This window comes from Mustela nigripes, chromosome 14, assembly GCF_022355385.1.
Source record: "Mustela nigripes isolate SB6536 chromosome 14, MUSNIG.SB6536, whole genome shotgun sequence".
NCBI classification, from domain to species: domain Eukaryota; kingdom Metazoa; phylum Chordata; class Mammalia; order Carnivora; family Mustelidae; genus Mustela; species Mustela nigripes.
This window is the reverse complement of record NC_081570.1, coordinates 79148217-79170218: the sequence shown is the minus strand read 5'-3', so window position 1 is coordinate 79170218 and position 22002 is coordinate 79148217. Positions and strand designations below refer to the sequence as shown.

The 22002-nt window shown below is 33.3% G+C and overlaps 1 protein-coding gene across 4 annotated transcripts in view; it reads right to left on the bottom strand.

Moving 5' to 3' along the window:
* MTF2 (metal response element binding transcription factor 2) overlaps positions 1-22002 on the bottom strand; it is a 60185-nt gene that overhangs the window by 3121 nt on the left and 35062 nt on the right. For 3 of the 4 annotated variants that reach the window (XM_059375406.1, XM_059375408.1, XM_059375409.1), the window contains 11 exons: positions 18910-19005; positions 18572-18672; positions 18033-18181; positions 15627-15722; positions 14687-14755; positions 13498-13621; positions 6869-6936; positions 5176-5346; positions 1279-1384; positions 1106-1158; positions 890-994 (listed from right to left, as the gene is read on the bottom strand). In XM_059375406.1, the coding sequence (XP_059231389.1) occupies positions 890-994; positions 1106-1158; positions 1279-1384; positions 5176-5346; positions 6869-6936; positions 13498-13621; positions 14687-14755; positions 15627-15722; positions 18033-18181; positions 18572-18672; positions 18910-19005 (1138 nt within the window). The remainder of the gene's footprint in view (positions 1-889; positions 995-1105; positions 1159-1278; positions 1385-5175; positions 5347-6868; positions 6937-13497; positions 13622-14686; positions 14756-15626; positions 15723-18032; positions 18182-18571; positions 18673-18909; positions 19006-22002) is intronic. The other variant, XM_059375407.1, reaches the window with a different exon arrangement.

Genomic DNA, 22002 nt, shown 5'->3' with positions numbered 1-22002 from the left:
TTATAACCTTATAACAAGGGGAGAATATAGCCTAATAGCTAAATTCAAATTCACATTTAATTTGAATATCTAAATTGAATAGCTAAATTCAAAAATTACAATCACACTGCTCAACTCAACATCCCAGCTCTCTTATGCTTGTTAATAAACATGCTAGTCTGGGCATGTTTCTTAAAACTCTCTCAAGTTCTAGTTTTTTCATCTTTAAAATGGAAGTAACAAGACCTACAACTCAAAAGATTGTTTTAAGAATTAAATAAGACAATGTATAAAGGAAGATTAGCAAAGTGCTTGGATAAGAGGCCAAAACAGTTCACATTATTCTACACAATTCATTAAAAAATAAGTTACATTTTAAGCTCTTTAATACTCTGACTTTTGTATGATTTACATGAGCAGTTTCTAAATTGTGGACAAAAATTAAACTAAGGGAAGTATAAAAACTTGCAAACTATCTTCTCATAACTGACATATCTTTAATAGAGGTATCCTTCTAAAAAATCAGGTTAACTAAAATATTTGAGAAGTCTGCTACTGATAAAAATCCTGAGTTTAAGATCTTTTTAGTAACAAAAGGATGTGCATGTCTGATTCAGATATTTAAAAAAAGAAAAGTCTTCCTAAAGCAAGGCATACCTAAATATTATAAGTATAAAAAGGTCTCAGGGAAAAGAATATAACCTATAAACACCATTATACCTCTTTTCTGTGTACACAGCAAAATGACCTGATAAATATTAACAACCTAAGGAATCTACATATAGATTGCTTCTTAAACACTCAAAGGCATACTTGTATCACTTTCAAATGCTAAGAATGTATTTAATCATTACAAAGAAAAAATTATCTAGAAGAAAATTAGTAAGGAATAAGAATATAAAATATCTACCCATAATGCCTGGAAATGCTAGACGAGGTAGTTTCTTTTGCACTGGAAGCACCCGTGAAATCCACATCTGAGGTATTAGATGTATGTGCAGTTCCCTCAGTTCTCCTGAGACAAAAAAATTTAAATGGTATAACGACTATATTACATAACAATAGAAATACTCATTTTCCCCCAAAAGAAAATTCCTAGGATAGGAAAAAATAACTTTCTATTTACCCTATAGAAGAAGGTAAATCCAAGGTAGGATTCTCTGAAATTGATTCCTTATCCTGGAAAATAAAAAGTAACATTTAAAGCATGATTCTGAAGAAACTGGAAAAGATACTCATTTTTCAGTTAATTTCAAGCTTCTTTCCTCTCTGAAAACATATATTAACACATCCTCTTACCAAAGGTGGCTCAGCAGTTTTCTGAATCATTTTTCTTGTATATGGACCAGGTGGACGACCTACAGATTTTTTCTTTCCTTTTTTTTCTATGCCATTGCTTACTTCCCTGAAACATAAAACCATTATGTATTTAATCTCTGCATAAAGAAAATAAAAAGACAATGTATAATATACACCCTACTTACATAATAATTAGGTTATACTTTTTTTATATTAATGGTAATATAAAAAATTAAAATTGAATCTACAAGTTTAGTCAAGTGCATAGATAATACATTTCAATTTAAATATACATTTCTTGAGAAATATTTATGTATGAAAGGTTTAAGAAAAAGTGTTCTCTTTACTACAATTCTGAAAAATATATAACATCTTAAAGTTAAAAAGCAAAAACAAAAGCAGACTACTATACTGGATGGAAGATTTCTTAGTTTAGGTTGTTACTATGTGGGTATTTGGGAGATCTTTCAAGAATTTATTACTAAAAGTGATTACAAATTTAATAGTTACCCATGTGGAGCCAGGAAGTGTCTGTATTAAAATATTTTAGTTATAAACACAGGTTGCCTTTAGAAATGAGTATCTATCTATCTATCTATCTATCTCCTTGAATGATGTTTATCAGAGAATGAAGCCCAGGGTGGCAGAGTATAGAGGAAGGAATTCATATCAGGCAGGGAGTCATTCAAAAGACACAATCAGAAAGCTCTAGAAAACCATTTTTGAGACATGAAAGTAAATGTCAACCATTAGGAAGGGGGAAAAAGCAATAGTCAAGGACATCTCTAATTAACAGAAAGGAAAAAAAGAAAGGACAAATATCAACATACAGAACATCTACTTCATTTATTCAACAAACATTATCCACCATAGAAAAGGGGTATCAGATAATAGGAATACAAAGATCTTCCCTGTGCTAAGGGGTTCACAGTATAGTTAGAAGTTGACAAAGGTGTATACAAGCAGGCTAATAATTCAGTGCCATAAGAAAGTCACCCAGGAAAAATTAATTTAAAAACATGGAAAAGGAGGAATACTACTATATAATGGGCTAGAAAGAGGTAAATGGAGAAAACTAGAAAACAACTACTCAGACACCAAACTAAAGTTGGGAAAGTACAAGGAAGGAGAAAGTTGGGGAACTAGAGGAAAAAAGCTTAACTAGAACTATAATCAAAACTCTCAAGGATAAGGTAGATGGGGTATACATTTTTTTTTTGAAAGATAATCAACATTTATAGAGGACTCTTGGACTAAAGAAAGTACTCTCAGATTAAAAGTACCAATGCATATATAGGACCCAGAAGGAATAAACAATGCCTTTAACGAAAGCTGAACCATTTCCTGGTGGCATCAAATGAAAACCTGATAGCTAACATAGATGGAGTATCTTATTAATATGACAGGAATGAGAAAATTTGTGTAAACCTTTTTTCTAATTCATAAAATGGGCAACTGATAGCAAAGGGTTAATGATAAAATCTGAAAGTGCTAAGAATAAGTATGTTTTCCTTTAGGGAAAAAAAACTTGAAAGCAGTATCTACTTTATTACAAACTCAAATGGATATGAAACACTGTAATTTACCTTTTCTTACCTCCAAGATGACTATCTCATACCTTTTATTTGCTCCTTAAATTTCCCTCTCTGCACAATCCTCTCAGCCATTCTTCACACCTCAGTATTTCTTTGAGAAAATAGAAGCTACTAAGCAGTAACTTCAGTCATCTTCTAAATCTCTAGCAGAACTAGCATCTGTAGCCATTTTCACCCAATTTCAACAAAAGGGTGTAAGTCCTATCAAAAAGTCCTATCAAAAACATATTTATGTTCTAAATCCCTTCCCTTTTAGTTTCTCAAGGACTTTAAGATATCTTCAATTACCTTCCCTCTCTCTTCTCCACTGGATCATTCCTACCAGTATATAAAGATAGCTTCCAATTAATTTTCCATCTATTAAAAAGCCATCACTTGAGTACTTCCTTCCCCTCTTCAGCTTCCATTTGTCTACCTCTCTTCACAATAAAACTACTTTGGAGTGCTGTTGACACATGCCCTCCCTTTCTACTTTCTCCCTTCTCATTCAGATTTCTTAAAGATTTCCTTTCCTATTTTCCACTTTTCCTTTATTATCATCATTATTTTGAATCTGCCTATGCCCCTTTTATTAGTAGAAAAAGCCCAGTTTTGACATGTTAATTGAGTAGTGCTGGATTCAATCAAACCTTAACCCACTTCAATCTGACTTCTATTCTTTCCTCTCCAAAACAAAACAAAACAAAACAAAAACCCCTGTTTTTGTTAAGGTCACTAATAACAGAATACTATCTTTGGCAATAAACATTTTTCTCTCATCTTAAATCCACTTCTCAGCAGCATTCAATACTGTTTAATACATTAATCTTTCTTGAAACACTTCCCTTTCTCTTGGTTTTCAAAAACACCAAACTTTCTCAGCTTCCTCCTATCTCACTGATCATTCTTTTTAGTCTCTCTTGTTTATTTCACCTCTTCCAAATCTCCAAATGATAACAGGGCATTATTTGGGGCCACAGTAACTCCCTCCCCACCCCAGCTATTGCTTCCTAGGTAATTTCATTCATTTTCATGGCCTTATAAGTCAGCTTCCAAATTTGTATCATGTGCCCTGACCTCTCAGGAACTCCTGACTTACAGACCCAGAAGTCTATATCTAACATCATCATCACTTAGATATCCCTTGTAAAAATCTCAAATTCAATTAGTATGAGACAGAAGAATGCTTCACTCACCTTGCCAAATCTGCTCTTGCAGGGCTTGATAACAGATAATCACCACCCACCAGTTACTCAAGCCAGAAATCGGAGCATTATATAACTTCTTCACTCCTCCGTTTTTTTCATAAATTTAATTCATTAGTAAAGTCAATAAATTCTGCCTCCAACAGAGATCTTAAATCTATTTTCTCTCCATTTGACTGATAGCACTACTCAGACAATCTTTCACCTACACAGCTGCAGCAGTCTTCGTTTCCTTTGCTTCTATTCTTACCTCTATACCTATCCACTCTCCAAAGAGCATACAAAGATGTCTTTTTAAAAGATAATTCAGTCTGCTTACATCTTTAAATAGCTCCTCATCATTAAAAACAATCCGAACTCCTTAGGAGACCTACACGACTCTAAAGATCAAGTCCCACCCAACTTTCCAACACCTGATGCTGCTCTCTAGCCCTCATTCATCCCCTACTAGTCTGTGAGTTCCTAAAACATGCCTCACAGCCTTCATACTTATTATTTCCACCACCTGCAGTACTCTTCCCTTTGTTCTGCACATTGTTTGTCTCATTCTTTGAATTTCAGCTTAAGTATCATCTTAAATAGGCTCTCCTTAAGCTTCCTTCTTTAAAAGTAGACTGCTTTACCTATATCCATCCCAGAACAATCTAAACCCATATGCTATGTCCAAGATGGCCTAACATGACCTGTAATTGTTTTGTTTATCACCTTTCCTTCCCACTATACTATTAATACCATCAGGGCAAAAACAAAGTCTGTCTTGTTATTATATCTCCAGCACTTACATAATAAGATGCTTGATAAATGGAATGAATGGATGGATGGATGGATGGATGGATGGATGAATGAGAAATGAACAAACAAATATACAGGCCAGTACTTAAACTGTCTGCTAACAAAATCAACAGGACTTATTCCTGGAAAGCCTAAGATCTAAAATAAATAAATAAACATCTAAATTAAATTAACTCTTTGTACCTTGTCTAAGCAAGAAATTATAAACAGGAAAACAAATCAAGGTAACTACCACTTGTACTTTCAATTATACTAATGAGACTAAATAACACATTTTTAGTTACAAATAAGCTAAAGAGAAAAACTAAGCCACAGATCACTTTTACCTTGAATCAGATATAGGTTTGGATGCCTTTCTGCCTTTAATTTTAAATTCATGGGATGTTCCTTCAGGTTCTTTCTCTGCTTTGAAAGCCACATTTGGTGGCACAGGAGGAACACGAATTCGCAACCCAAACAAATGCTTCTTCTTCTTTATTTCTTTCCCAGACATAAACCTAAATTTTTAAAAAAATTAACTAAAAATTTAAAAACTGAACACATATACATGGCAGACCCTAACTCATAACTTTCAGATGTAAAGCCTTTATACATGAAAGTCCACCCAATACTAAAAAACTCATTCTTTCTCTTTGCTTTCCTTTCCTTGATTCTTATCTGCTCCAGAGCCACTCCATAGTAGGATATAATGGAGGAGTAAGGAGGGAGGGAAAGAATCAGAAGAGAAGAGCACATGTCCACTTCTAACTTTTTAAAGGAAGAAGAGTAAAGCATGGTCTTTTTTTAGTCCTAAAATGTGCTTTTCCATATTTCAGTGTCATCTGTTTAAAAGATTTCAAGAAAGGTTTAGGAAAAGAAGAATTCTATTTCAGAGTGGATCTGTGAGGGGAGAAACCTAGTCAGAAAGTAACAGCTGTTAAGAGTGGAAAAGGGGACCCAGTATGAGAGGTTCAAAAAATAAAAGGTGTCTCCAGTATGTCAGTTCCAGAATTGGAAATAACATGGAGCAGGGAAAAGTTATTTCCGTCTGGGTTTAGGTCTCTGAAAAATGTGTTTCATGACTGTTTCCCAAAGTCCTCAGGCTCCCTACTCCAAAACACCTCACCTACCTTCGTTCTACTAGGCCCTGCCTAACCTGAGGAACCACACACCAAATTGCTTGGAATATTCTTCCACTGTTACACAGGTTTGAGAAATGGGAGCTAATATTTCTATCATAATAGGAATAGATGTATTATTTCTGGTACCCTAAATTGGATTACAGAATTCACATCCCGTAAAGTACTTTTTACCAGTACAGTAACTGCTCAGGCACTTTATGGCTTTTTTAACTGGCCTAAGTATCTAGCTAGGCACTAGTATTATTACATTTTTAAGGAGGGAATGTTGTCTAGTTCAAAAGAAGCAACTTGTTAGAAACAAAAATTTTATAAAATAACTCAATGGTTGGTTACAGCCAGCCCGAACACTTAAAAATTTTTTTTCTATTGCAATTTTTAAGTGTTTTTTTAAAATGTAGACTTTTTTTAAAAAAAGGAAAGCCCATACAAGAATATATCAAACAATAACCAATTATCAAAAATTTAGTACTAATACTACTTTTCTCTGTTGACAATAACTAATCTTAAAATCTTAGAAGATCTCATAATCATTTTAAAACCAATATGCTCTACAGTATTTTCCACTATCGTTTAACATTTTCCCACCAGCTAAGATTTTATTTTCAGGAGACTGCATTATAAAAACAAGTCATCACTGAATATGTTTTTCAACTGAATAGGCCAAATTCCTAAGATATTGGTATGTCTGCCTCTCAATCACCATTCCCAGAGGATTGCTTTTCCCTTCTCCAACCCTTGAGAATCACTGTTTACTCAGACTAAAAAACAGGACATTAAAAAGTTTAAAATGGTTTGTACTAGTTCTAAACACCAATCCCACAAACCTTAAACAATGCCATTATTCCTTATACTTACTAAATGTCTCCCTCATAGGGATACACAAAATAAATCAACTTACATGGTCTTGTAATCATTTAATGCCTCCAGAACATGCTCATATCTTTCAGATTTTGGTGTGTCTGCCAGCTGTGAAGTATCAAGAAACAATTTAACGCACTATAATTTCATCAATTAGTAATATACAGGTGCTAGACAGAGGCAATGTGATGCAGAAGAAAAGTGTACTGACTAGTATACTGTCAGAAGATCTAAATTCTAATTCTAAATCCAGGTCCTCACTGACTAGCTGCATGATCTAAGGCCATTTAACCTCTTAAGATTGTTTCTTATCTATAAAAAGGGAAGTAAAAATCCTCCCCTAATTACTTCACTAGTAATTATGTGAATCAAATGATATGGCTGAAAGAACTGTAAACCGGAAAATGTTACAAGAATGGAATTTTCTTAGTTATTAAATTTAATTCTGTAATCTGAGAAAATAATATATTAGAATGACTTTAATATTAACCATATATTGGATCTAATAGATATTATTAGGGAGGAGTATAAAAAGTAATGAAAACATAAAATTTTATTTACCAATAATCTCCATAACTTTGAAAAATTCTGTGAAACTGGAGGGGAGGGGTTGTTTTCAGAAAACTTACAGATACTAGCCAGCCCTAAAACTCAAAGTGTCTCAGTAATATTTTATCATCAAAAATCATTTAAAAATCTATTCAATTCTAGAAAGTGTTTTTTTATTTCAAAAGGCTTCTTCAAGAGTCATTTCTGCCTCTTCTTCTAAGTTTAAAGCCTAGGGCTCAATAGCAAAAAAATTCTAAATTCTTATAAAGGGACCATTCTTAGTTAAAATCACAAAAACTTAAAAAAATAAATAAATCCAGAATATCATAGCTGACTTCCAAGAGTACCACCAGTATGTTTTTTATCAATTTATCAAAGCTCAGAATTGCTTCAAGAAGAGTAAACAAATCTGTCAGATAGAATGTTAGAGATAGAAGAAATTTACAGAGTCATCTACTCCAACTCTCTTTATTTTATAGATTAGTTAACAGATATAAAAGTTAAATGAAATGCTCAAATTCAATGGCTGGTTAGTGAAAGAGCTAAAATTCTGAACCCAAGTGACAATAAGTCCAACCATTCAACATTCACTAACAGCCCATACTGTGCTAATGCACTGGGTGCTTTTAGAAAATAAAAGAAATAGGACAGTCTGGTGCTCATGCCTCTATACCCTATTACTTCCTCCTACTGTAATTTCTGCAGTGTTCAATGAAAGAGAATTTCTATTAAAAAAGAAATAACACAACAGACATTAAAGCCTGAAGGACACTTGCAGTGTCCATGTAATTCAAGGTTCCATCAACACTGCAGTCCCTTTTATAGTACTGATACGTGTTCAACCTTGGTTTAAATACTAGCAATGATGAAAGCTGATGAGACACCCACTGAGGAAGCCCATTTCACAGGTGGACAAATCTTCCTTCCTGGAATTCTTCTAGTCCTCTCTTACAAGACAGTTCTTCAAATATTTGATAGGAGCTATCATGTCTAAGTATAAGATGCCTAAGTTTAAGAGTAGGTTGAAAGTTTTTAGCAAACACATTGGCTAATTTCATCTCTTCCTCATCCCCACCTCCTCACCTGAACTCTAAAATCTTATCAGATAAACTGATGAAATCAAGTATTCGCTATCATACACTGCTTCTTCTGAACTGGCTGGATGTGTATTTAAGCCTAAGAGCAGAACTTATTTGTAACTATTGTTAATTTGTTTTGTTTTCAGGTCAGTGTTTGAGATAATCTTTTCTCTTGATTCTGTCATCCTTCTTAAAATTAGACACAAAGACAGAATCCTGTGGCTCTCCATTAGAATCTCCCTCAAGAGTATTTCCAAGCCATTGAATGCTTCTGTTTCTATTATTCAACTGGTTACATATCCATTTTTTACTTTTAATTTTAACCAGTTCAAATTTTAGTACCTAATATGGAATTCAGTTACACTATGTTTATACTATACCTATAGCATTTGACTTACCAGTGTGGCTAACCATATAAAACGGGGGGGGGGGATATTTAATATGATTTATTCTAATAAAAGTGTTTTTCCTTATAGCTTTTTAAATCTTCACAAACCACAATCTGGAAAATGTACTCTACAATCTTGCTGAAAATCAACAACAAAACTATTTCTCAAATCTATTCCTCTTTTACTTTTTGTAAAGCACAATGAACTCTTTCTTTTGGTACTTGCTCTCTATGGTTTCTCAGATATTTTATCTGTAAGTTCCTTCAGCACTCCAAAACTACTTTCCATAGAACTATATATATTTGAACTTGCATTATGGGGCCAAGGGATCCCTTTCTGCATTTTGAAGACCCAAAGTACAGACATTATAGTTTAAATCAAATAATCTGTATTAAAACAGCACCATATTCTAAGTCTACCATCTGATCATGAGGTTTATAATACTGCTAACATAATATCCATTTTCGTTTCTCCCACCACAGACACTAATCTCACATTATGCTTTGACTCTCAGGGTTGTAAATTTCTTTATAGATATAAATGCTATTAGGTATAGTTATAGCTCTTCCTTTCAATAAAATATACCTTTGAATTACCAATATTGAATTCCATGCTGCCTAGGCTTAAGTATGCAAAACAGGGTTAAGTAATTTATTTGCTAACCTATACAGCTGTATAATAATACAAAACACTCAAAGCCTCAAGTATTGTTGTTAATCATATTTCTTATAATTTTCATTTTAAAATATTATACCACCTCTATTATACATTTTTTTTTCTCTAGCCAAAACATCGTACCTGCTATAGTATTTCATTTAAGTTTATGACTTTCTCCCTACATCCTTCAAAAGGTAGCACTCAATATACTACTCTGCTATGAATCTTTGGGGGCTGAAATTTAAGATTACCATTAACAGAAAAGTAGGCTGCCTTTATAAAACTAGGATTTCAGATCACATTAGAAATTAAGGACAAATAATAATAATTAGATTCTGAAGTATGAATATTTCTTTTTAACTCTCAAAACCAACCTGGTACAACAGTTATTTCCTCATTCTAAATAAAAACCCTTAAGCAACCTTTATTTGGATCTCAAATATTGCATTATATATTTTTACAATCTCAAAAAAAAAAATTACAAAACAACAGTTTCTCAAATTGCTCATTCAGTCTATATAAGGCACAAAGTCTCAAAGATGTAAAAGAAAGAAAACAAAAATCGCATAAGAAAACAGGATATAGAACTATCATTATGTTCCAGTATGTTCTAAGTTTCAACCACTCTTCACAATCCTGAAATAACCAACTAAGAAAAGAAATATACATAAATGGTAAATTTGCCTTCAAATATTTTTGAAACTTGTTATAAAAGAAGTCATAGCATTTCCTTTATATCAAAAAAAAAAGCATAAAACACTAAAAGGATACCACTGATTCTATTAAGATTGCTCTAAGTAATTAGAAATTGAAGTAAGTATTTACAGGACTTCCAAAATAATATAGAAATACTATTAAATTTTGGCCAGTGTTATCACATATTAAATTAAGTCCTAATTCAGCTCAGAAAATTAATGTAAGTACCTCCCTGTGATTAGTGTGTCCATCTATATATTCCTAAACAAAAAGCCATAAAACTCTCAATCAACTTCTCAAGTCATCACAAGATTTTATTCCTTTATCCACATGGAGGAAAAAAACTCCACATTTAAGAGAGAGTTAAATCACAACCATTTTTTTTGTTTGTTTCATTCTGAGAAGAACCTTCTAGACCAAGTGTCTATGTCATATAATCGATTGTATTTAAGTAAGAACCAGTGTTCAAATGACAATACACTTAACATGCAGGATTTCCCATATTTTTTAGTAATTAAACCTATCTTATAAAAAGATTTTTTAACACAAAAGTCTTTATAAACAAAAAGAAAGTTTCGTAAAACTAAATCTGGATTAGTGACAAAACTCAATTTGCAATTCAATTTCAGTTAACCAAAAATACACTACTTTAATGATCTGGAATAATCCATTATTTGTATTATTTTTGTTTCTATTATCACAAACATTTAAAACTAAACTAAGTTACATTAGTTAATTAATTACATATAAATGTTACAAATAAATGTTGAGGCAGGCATAAATTTTATAGTCTCTATTATTAAATCGTACTCTCAAAATCAATCATGACATTATAAAGATTTAAAAGATTAATACAGAGAGTTAAAAGCTGAACTTTCACCTCTAAATATTTGAGGATGGAACGACTAATCTAAGTCTGAATATTTTGGTTTGTTTTTTTTTTTTAATGCAGGGAAAAAGCAATGGGAAATGATTAGAAAGTCACTTGTTCTGAAAATATACTTGATGGCTCCAAAAAATGGAAACACTCCCCAGAAAAGTAAACTTTTCCATTGTAAAGTTTTATTAGAGTATAATGTTCTTAATTTTTAAATTTAAAAAATTTCCTTATTGGCAAAGAATAAGAAATTGAATTGAATGCATGTCTTATTTCTAAGACATCACATAAGCTACAGAAAATGAAAACATGTATCTACTAATAAATTTTTTATATGTATCAGAAGTATAGCTAGAACTAAAATACCTGAGATTCATAAACTGAATTAATTTCTTAGACTAACTGTCTAGACTAATAGTCTAATTGTGATTTTTGTTTTCTATTTTCAGCATCTTAAATAAAACCTAAGTATAATTTTCCATTTTAATAAAAGAAAGCATTTGAAATAAAGTAAGAGTTTTTAAATGTGTGCCCACTGTCTACAACGAAGTAATTACTACAGAATTTAATCATGTGAAACATAAAATGTACTAAGAATAGAGATGTATCTGCATATGAAGTGCTGAAGGAACCATGGTTAGAAACAAAGCACTTTAAAAGTATTCATTAAAGTAGGGACGCCTGAGTGGCTCAGTGGATTAAGCCTCTGCCTTCGGATCAGGTCATGATCTCAGGGTCCTGGGATCAAGTCCCGCATCAGGCTCTCTGCTCAGAAGCAGGGAGCCTGCTTTCCCCTCTGTCTCTCTGCCTGCCTCTCTGCCTACTTGTCATCCCTCTCTCTCTCTGTCAAATAAAAAAACCAAAAAAAAAAAAAAAAAAAAGTATTCATTAAAGTATTAAATATTAAAGATGACTATAATGAACCTTATAGCCACTAGTGCCTTATACTTACTTTTTTCTTTTATTACCAATCATTATTATTACTATTACTATTATTACTAATCATTACTATTAAAATTTATTACCAATCATTATTATTACTATTACTATTATTATTAACCATTACTATTAAAATTTATTACCCATCATTATTATTACTATTACTATTATTACTAATCATTACTATTAAAATTTATCAACTCTGCAAGACACTGGTTTTCTCTCAAATTTCATCTGGAAAAAACATATAACAGAAAAGAATGTTGTGCTCCAACTTCTAACACTCAAAACATCTTAGCTCAATTAATTTTAATAATATCTTTTACTTAAAAAAATCAAAGTATCCTGCAAGTGTTTGTTTTATAATTTGCACAACTGACCTACCACAAACTAGCTTTTAAATGTGCATTATGTTCTCCCTGATGCCCCATAAAACCCCCAAAACAACTCAAAACACCCTGCTATACTATTTGACATGAACCATTTATAAACTGCCCCATGTCTAAAAGCTACAAAAGTAAAAATTCTTCCTAAACTTCTTTAGTTTACACAACTTTTACCTCTTCCAAAAGTAATGTGACTAAAATTCACACATCTGATTCCACATATTATAAAACAAAATTTTTATTTAAGCTAAGAGTAGTTAGGGGTGCCAGGGTGGCTCAGCCCCTTAAGCATCTGACTCTTCAGGTTATGATCTCAGGTTTGTGAGACAAAGCCCCAGGGTCAGGCTCCATGCTGGGTGTGGAGCATGCTTAAGATTCTCCCTCTCCCTTTGCCCCATCCCAGCACTCCCACCTTCTCTAAATGAAAAACAAAACAAAACAAAAAATAAAACATTTAGCTAAGAGTAGTTAATATCTAGATTTTAATAATTCAAAATAAATCCTTAAAACAGGTTAACCACTAAAGTTTCTTCTTTGTGCTTGTCCACTGTTTCAAAATCTTCTTCAAAGAACATGCATTAACTTTTACATTGCTTTTTTTTTAAAGACTCTGTAAATCAGCATAAGTGGTTAGACTTCCCAAATGAAAAGCAAAATGAGATGTCAGAATGAGGGGGATAATCTCCAGTTAGAATAGCTTTACTCCCTAACACATTACTCTAACACTATTACTGGGTGCCCCCCATTCCTGGAAGTAAAAGATTATATACAAGGGAGTACCAACAAGAGAGGAAGGAAGAGTGTTGGTTTTATCTCCTAAATCTATAGAAACTTAGAAAAACAGGAGGAGGAAACATAAGATACACAATAAGAATTTCACTAAGGACCCTCCTATCTTTAACTATAATGATTCTCACTTCAGAAAATCAAATAATTTACTTCCTCCTACATTTTTCCGAGTCAACAGGCAATAAACAGGAGGAGAGGGCTGGCCCTGATAGATGTTTAACTTATACATTTATCTTAGTTGTTTTTAACAGAAACAAAACAAAAATTGACATCAAGTAGCTAATAAAGTTAGCTCTAAGACCACTTACCTCTCCAGGATGCAATCTATCCCAGTTTTCATTAATGTATGTCATAAGCTCAAGTTCAGAATCAAAGTATTTCTTCTTGTGGATAACACTTAGGTTGTAAAGGCATAGGTGTGCTATATCTACCCTGGAATCCAAAAATCATCACAATATACAAAAGCAATGTTTTTAGTTATTACGAAATCACATTTTAAAAAATAAAAACAGCAATTAAAAAATCCAAATTGAAGTATATAGGTAAGCAGAGGGTCAACAGCATAAGTTACAATCACAATGTAATAAATTACATATGAAAATAATTGGCAAACATTAACTAAATACTTGCTTATACTGAGTAGTAAACATAAACTAAAAGGAATTTGAGTAATTTCTTAAGATGCATTCAAAGAGGAAGTGACTATATTAGAAAAAATAACTCATAATAAAAATATCTACATTTCACTTATATATAAGCCATAGAACAGCTCATATTTTAACAGACTTTATCTGAGTCATGAGTTAAATCTTATCTTTTCCTAAAATACATAAAACATTTAATAAAAATTTCTAAGTACTGGGGCACCTGGGTGGCTCAGTAGTTAAGCATCTGCTTTCAGCTCAGGTCATGATCCCAGGGTCTTGGGATGGAGCCTCATATCAGGCCCCCTGCTCAGCAGGGTGTCTGCTTCTTCCTCTCCCACTCCCCTTACTTATAGTCCTTCTCTCGCTGTCTCTCTCCCTCTCTATCAAATAAATAAATAAAATCTTTAAAAAAGAAAACAAAATTAAAAAAAATTTCTAAGTACTTACTATAAGCATTTTATCAGAAATCTCTCAAAATTCATCACACTTCCCATACCCAAGAATTACACTAAAGCAGAAACCAGCATATTTCGTATAAGACCTCTCTCTTCTGCCGTATGCTATTCTGAAGGCCAAAAGAATTAAAAACATGAATAAGAATTTTGAAAATCTAAAAGGTATGTGAAGCTACATTCTATGCATTAAAAATTAAATGGCCTTATTATTTCAGCAATTAAACTAGATAATCTTTACTGAAATGACATCAGGTTTAAGGATAAGTAAAAGAAAGCCAAGCATAAAGAAAAGCAAATTTTTATTTAAACCAAGTTAACATATTCAGAAACATTTCATCCTGTAGGTTTAAGAATATGGCCCTTTATTGTTCCTTAACAGAAATGTCTATACTTACCACTGTAATGGTAGACGTTTGAGGTATTCTGGTCCAGAACTGCAGACAGAGCAAATAAATGTATAAAACCTAAGGAAAAAAGAAAAGTTGCATACTGAGTAATCAAAGCTAAACATAAATTATTCAACAATTAAAGCTAATATTCAGCAAGTACATATCCTACAAAAGATTAAGCGATACACAAAGCAAAATATAATCTGAATTATGATACTGTGATTTAAAGTTTTTCAGTTAATGACAAATAATGAAATAGTTCATATATGGGGGGGGGGGGCAAAAGCACTTTTTTTTTTACCCATTAGACATTCAGAGCTCACACACAGGTTCATACACAGGTACAGTTTACTAATGTCTTGTGTATACCATGAGCTGTGATGGCAGCCCCCATATACAGTGTTATACTCAATGCTTTAAACAATCTGGTAACATAAAAGGAAATAAGCTTCTCTTCCTAAATTCTGAAAGACAGTAAGCAGCATAAGCCAACATTAAAACCCAGGTTTTTTATGCCAAGTTCAGTGCTATTTTATTTTTCTTCCTAGAGCTCTCTGCTATTCCAAATAGCAGGAGGAGGGTGTAAATTTTGTATCAAGGTTCTGTAGCCTTTTCCAATTTTCTGTCACAGGATCCCTTTGAGGTTTTTAAAAGGAAGGTACCAATGGGAATAGTTTAGAGTATTGTGGGGCAATAGGGGCAAATACAATCACTGATCAAATACTTAAAACTATTCTGGAATAACACCTAAAACCACAAAAATTATGTGTATTTAAAAATTATGTATAATTTAATAAAGTCTATCATTTCAGTATTTTCCCTCTAAAGTGACTCCTTCACAAATTATTTGTAATTACATTTAGAAACCTGAAACTGTAAACATAACTACAGTATAAAAGCCAAAAAAAAAAAGTATCAATTGGTCAAGTTCAAGTGGCCTTCTTACCTATCTCCAAATAGCATTGGCTTTTGCAGGCATTGCACACAAGCCTCATGAAACCACTGCTTACATTTGCAGCATTGTAACATCTTTAAATACCAGCTATAAGAAAGATAAAAAGATTAAAATTACTACTTTTCCAGGTAAAGTTTTAAAAACAAAGCAAAACAAAACCTAGTGGCATTATACAAAATATAGTCATGATTAACCATAACATTTCTGCTATATTTAACACAAAAATTTTTCTTTCCCAAAAGGCTACTGGTGATTCCACTCCTCCTTTCTAATCCACAAGAATTTATAAAGCCTGGTTCCTAGACGAGTGAAGAATCTGTGCCAAAGAACAAACCCAGGATTTTTTTTTTCACACTGACTCTCCACATCTCCTAAGGGAGATTAGTTCAGAGGTTACTGACGTGCACAGCTGTTTGCCCAATATACCCAATAGTCACAGGCAGCTCTGCATTGTCACAGTGTTTCCATTATTCCTTTCCAGTATAATGAAAAGCAATGTAAAATAACACCTTTATATATAAATTTGGTTAACATAATTATAAATCTAATCAAAGACTTTACCAGATATAAAGCCTTTGTGACAGGTTTTGTTATTTTTCAGATAGCCGAAGAAGCTAAAACTGAATCTCTATCTAGGGATATCCTCTCTTTTCAGCTGGTATGTGGTTTTGATGTAATGTCCTTACTGGCCACCCAAATAATGCCTTTTTTTCCAATAATTATTTTGCTCAAAAAGTCAGTCCCCAATTAACCATAAGCCACATACAGTCAAAGGAATGAAGACTGATATTAAGTAAGGTTATTATTCATTCATCAAAAGACTAAAAAATGCTAATTATGTTCCAGATAGGTAGCTAGGTCCTCTACTAAAGTCAGAGTGGCTAACAATATCAAACACAGTTCACATGGTCATGGGACTTCAAGAACAATGAATGATCCACTTCATAAAATGTCTATGATGGCTTCCACCTATATTGAGTAATACTTTAAACCAAATGCTAGGTATAAATGAATAAAGGAAAAGATCATTCTCTATGTTTATTCACTGTATCTCTATTTTATAAGTGATTAAAGAAACTAGACAAATGTTTCTTAAATCTGCAGGTGACCTAAAACTAAGAATTGTTATGAAAAGGTTAAATCACAAATTTAAAATTCCATTAAGAATTAGAGATTAGGAAGAATGAAGAGCTAAAAACTCATTCATCTATACATTCATTTATTTATGTTTCATCAAGAACTCATGTCCCAGTCATGGTAAACTTTTACAGACATTTCCTGTAATGCATTTGAACAGATAATATGTTAATGATAATGACTGTCCCTTAATGACTTTTAATGACAATGACTAACCCAGGATTCTCCTCAACAGTACACTTGCTGGGGTGCCTGAGTAGCTCAGTTGGTTAAGCGTCTGATTTTGGCTCAGGTCATGATCTCGGGGTCCTTGGATTGAGCCTGGAGTCTGGCTCCCCACTCGTTTGTCCCTCTCCTTTTGCCCCTCCCCCAGTTTATGCTCTCACTTTCTCTCTCTCAAATAAATAAAATCTTTAAAAAATAAATAAATAGCATTTGTCTTAAGAGAAGCAGAGTCTGAGAGGAAGGACACAAGAAACCAATAATTACAATTAAAGAGTAAAATATGATTCACTACCATTTTTTAAAATGTAGTACAAATACATGATGCACAACTTGGCTTAATATGAGCTTACACACACACACACAAAAAGAGGAATTAGAGGTATTAGTTGACCACCACAAACCTAAACTGAACAACAAAAAAAGTAAGAAGACAACCCAAAAGAAGTAGTAAACAGAATCTTCCCTTGTAATAACAGAAGCATAACGTTCTGAACTCTAATAGCTCAATTATATTGTGAGATTATTCTTGGAATTTTCTAACTTTCTAATAAGCATTTTCTAATCATAACACCGTATTTCAAGAGTAACTTTCAAAACCTGGAGAGCAACAAAGACAGAGGTGAGAAGTCATGTCACAAAGAATGTTTGATGATAATGGAGATTTTAACCTGGAAAAAAGACAGTGTTAGTATGAGCCATGGGAGGGAGAAATATGATTGCTGGATTGAAATACTTTTAAGAGTTACCTTATAAGAGAGATAAGATATATCTGTTTAGTTCCAAAGAGCAGAACAAAGACCAGTAATCAGAAGTTAAAGGTAAATTTCTAAACATTCTTAGTTAAAACTCTTGATTCATTTATTTAGCTAACATCTAATGATACAGATGCTATGACCTCTAATTTTCTCCTTATTCTATTGACACTTTCATGCATTTACAATTCATTATCATTTCCATATCACAATCAATAACAAAAATAAAAAAGGTAATATAAACAAAAATCACTTAAAGGGCATGAAATAACTATTTACTTACTCTCCAGGGCCTCCACAATAGCAATAACATTGCTGGACATTGGTTTTATGACCTGCATCCCATTCAAGGTCTGCCACACTATAGGGTAATGTCTGCTTCATGACTTGCAATGCTTTGGCATTTGGTCCTTTCTTAAGCGCACCACCCCTCTATATTAGAGGGAAAAAGTTATTTGAACGAATGAAGAATAAAATCTTAAATACAGTTCCTTAACATAAAATGCTTCTGAAACTTCTAAAGAAACTTCCATTCTAAATTTCTTACCATATCACAAACTGTTTGACTACTAATAATCTTTATTTATTTTGTTGTCTTTCAAATTATTGCCCCAATTCCAAGACCACTCACTATCAGAAAATAAGTGCAAGGATAGCTGCAAGTCACTTAAGCGCCATTAGTCAAACAATAAGCCTCACCTCTTTCTACCCAGCATTGATTGCTCATTTCAGTCACATAAACTTTCAACGTACACAATCATCACGTTGAGAGTGCCTTACAAATTCCATTTAGGGCTTTAGCCCAAAACACTTAAAAGATACCTTTGTTGTTGTTGCAAAAACACACTGTCGACAGAGCCATTTTTCATCTGAATCAATCACACTGGAATCAATATGAGGTGTGTGACACAACTGATGATACCCTTAATATCAAAAAAAGCATAAAGCAAATTCTATTTTATTAATAAATACTGCAACACAATTTCAAGAAGGCATTTTTAGTACTCTTCTCCTACATTAATATATTTACAACTGATGAATAAATTTATGATAACAGCTTCAAGTTATCGATGTAAAATACTTTTAATCATTAATCTTCAACAGGAGCGTTAAGTATATAATAAAACTTTTCCACAAGATTAAAAGAAATCAATGTTTACCTTGGCCACACTTATCACATATAACCATTTCATTGGGAGCTTCTGAATACTCTTCTTGACATATTGTACAGACCATTTCCCCACTTCCAGTGGCTCCTAAAATATTTAAAATATACATTAAAAGACAGTCATGATAAAGAAGTATTTCATATAAAAAAACTACTTTTTGACTCTGCGGGTAGCCTGTATTGGCAATGTTTATTCACTGTATCATAATGATTCCTTCTCAAGGCAAAGTACTATCCACAAAATGCTATCTCTATGCAACCTGTGTCCCTCCCACCTTTAACTTAACATACCTAACTTACCTACATTGATAATTTAACCTGCTTTTACAGCAGATGGCATAATTTAACCTGTTCTCAGGCAAGATCCTTTATTCACTTCTAACACTCATACTCCCCTGGGGGACAAGGAAATGTGATGTTTTGTAAACACTAGAATTACTCTCCAGAATACACATCTATCTACCTATATACATGTGTTCACTCATCCTACACTATCTACTATCATGAGACTGAAGAAAAAGGGCCAAGAAGATATGTCAATGACTTCTTTCTCTCTGGATTCAGCACACTTCTCTTTATTTACTGACATGAAAGAAGCTGAACTCCAATTATTTAATCTCAAGCTTCAGAAATCTGGAAATATGGTGTCCAATAAAGTATCCTAACAAAATCTCAGGCAACAGAAGTGGTTTTTTTACCTTAATAGGTAAATCTATACTTATTAATTAATAATAATACTTATTAATAATAATAGGTAAAATAATTTTATCTTAATAGGTAAATTAAAATTATATTTTTACCTTAATAGGTAAATTGTTTCATCATTAGGCATTTTTATTCTACTAACAATTTTATTCCACAAAATTTAGAATATGATTTCAATACTCTAACATCATTATTTCCAATATTCTCTTCTCCTCAATTTCATAGTTAAACTACATGGTATATTCATATGCCAATAATAATTAAAATGTACCATTCTGTGCTATTAGCCAAATATCGTTAAGCTCTTGACATATATTATTTTGTTTAGTTCTACAGGCATCTTATTATTAGATAGAGGAACTGTGGCTCAGAAAGATAAAGTAATTAGCCCAAGGATCCTCAGAAAGTATCAAGGCTAGGATCCAAATCCAGACATGCCAGAGTCCATATTCTCTCCAATTTGAGATCCTTCCTTTCATCAATATTTTAGAATATTTTTTTCTACCAAAAGTACTGCTCACACTGCTATTTTCAAAATTATAATTTCCTTATTTTAGTTTTATTTATTTACTTGACAGAATATCACAAGTAGATAGAGCAGCAGGCAGAGAGAGGAGGAAGCAGGTTCCCCGCTGAGCAGAGAGCTTGATGTGAGGCTCACTCCCAGGACCCCGAGATCATGACCTGAGCTGAAAGCAGAGGCTTAACCCACTGAGCCACCCAGGCGCCCCCAAAATTATAATTTCTAACAGCTGTATAATATTCTATCCAGTAGAAATAACCAAATTTACTTTATTACACCTCTACTCTTACGTAAGTTACAAAATTTTTGGTTTGTTCACTTTTTAAAAAAATATTTATATATTTGTCAGAGAGAGAGAGAACACAAGCAGGCAGAGGAGGAGAGAGAAGCAGGCTCCCTGCCCAGTAAGGAGCCCAATGTGGGCGGGACTCAATCCCAGAACCCTGGGATCACGACCTGAGTCAAAAGCAGCAGCTTAACCAACTGAGCCACCCAGGCATCCCTGTTTGTTCACTTTTTGCATCTTTCCTTGTTTATGGTCATCTCTTGTCCTCTCTCCCTACTTCTCCCAGGTTTTGTTTACTTCCTTGTACTTGGAAGGAAACAGCCTCCATAGGTTCTGAGTTTATGGCTCTGGTCAGGAGAGCAACCTGACTGAGCCTGACACCTCTCACTTCAAATCAGCATTTCCCTGAAAAAGGACCAATGGCCCCAGGTTTTATCTTAATACATATCAAGTTTTTTGTTGTTGTTAAAGTAAAACTACAGTAAATGTTTTCCACTAGCATTTTCACTTTTGAATTATTTTTTTTTTAAAGATTTTATTTATTTATTTGACAGACAGAGATCACAAGCAGGCAGACAGGCAGGCAGAACTGACTATGCAGTATCAATTAAAGAATATAAAACATTAATGCAACCATTAAATATCCAAAATAAAACTATTTTCACAGAAACCATATTAGGTGTTAAAATTTAAAATCCTTGGGGTGCCTGGGTGGCTCAATGGGTTAAAGCCTCTGCCCTCAGATCAGGTCATGATCTCAGGGTCCTGAGATCAAGACCCACATATGGCTCTCTAATCAGCAGGGAGCCTGCTACCCGCCCCCGGCCTCTCCCTGCCTGCTTCTCTGCCTACTTGTGATCTCTGTCTCTGTCAAATAAATAAATAAAATCTATTAAAAAATTTTTTTAAATCCTTTTAAATGTATTTGTTTTAACCTATCTCCCTTTTGTAATGCACATTTCTTTGACTACTAACATAACTCTCTCTACATTTTTCCTTATTTACATTAACTTTTAAAAATAATCTTATTAGGACGCCTAGATAGCTCAGTCAGTTAAGCGTCTGCCTTTGGCTCAGGTCATGAACTCAGAGTCCTGGGGTCAAGCCCACACTGGGCTCCTGCTCAGTGGAGAGCCTGCTTTTCTCTCTGCCTGCCACTCCCCCTTCTTTGTGCTCTCTCTCTGACAAATAAAATTTTTAAAAAATTATCTTATTAGATGGATGAAATTAGTCCAATTTATTAAGTCATTACAATATGTATCTATTATTAGCAGGCTTCTTATAGGAAGAAAATTACTAAAGCTACACTCCACACTGAAATCTGCCATAATGCAGTATTCAGTTTCACTTCCTCATTCTAAAGCAACTCCAATTACATGTGCGCTATTTTCTGGGTACTAGAAAGAGTTAAACAGTGGCGCAGTCAGTTCAGTTTAGAACTCTTGGTTTCGGCTCAGGTCATAATCTCAGGATAGTGGGACTGAGTTCTGCACAGGGCACTGTGCTCAGTACAAACTCCACTTGAGCTTCTCTCTCGCTTTTCCTCTGCCCCTTTCCCCCATGCATGTGAC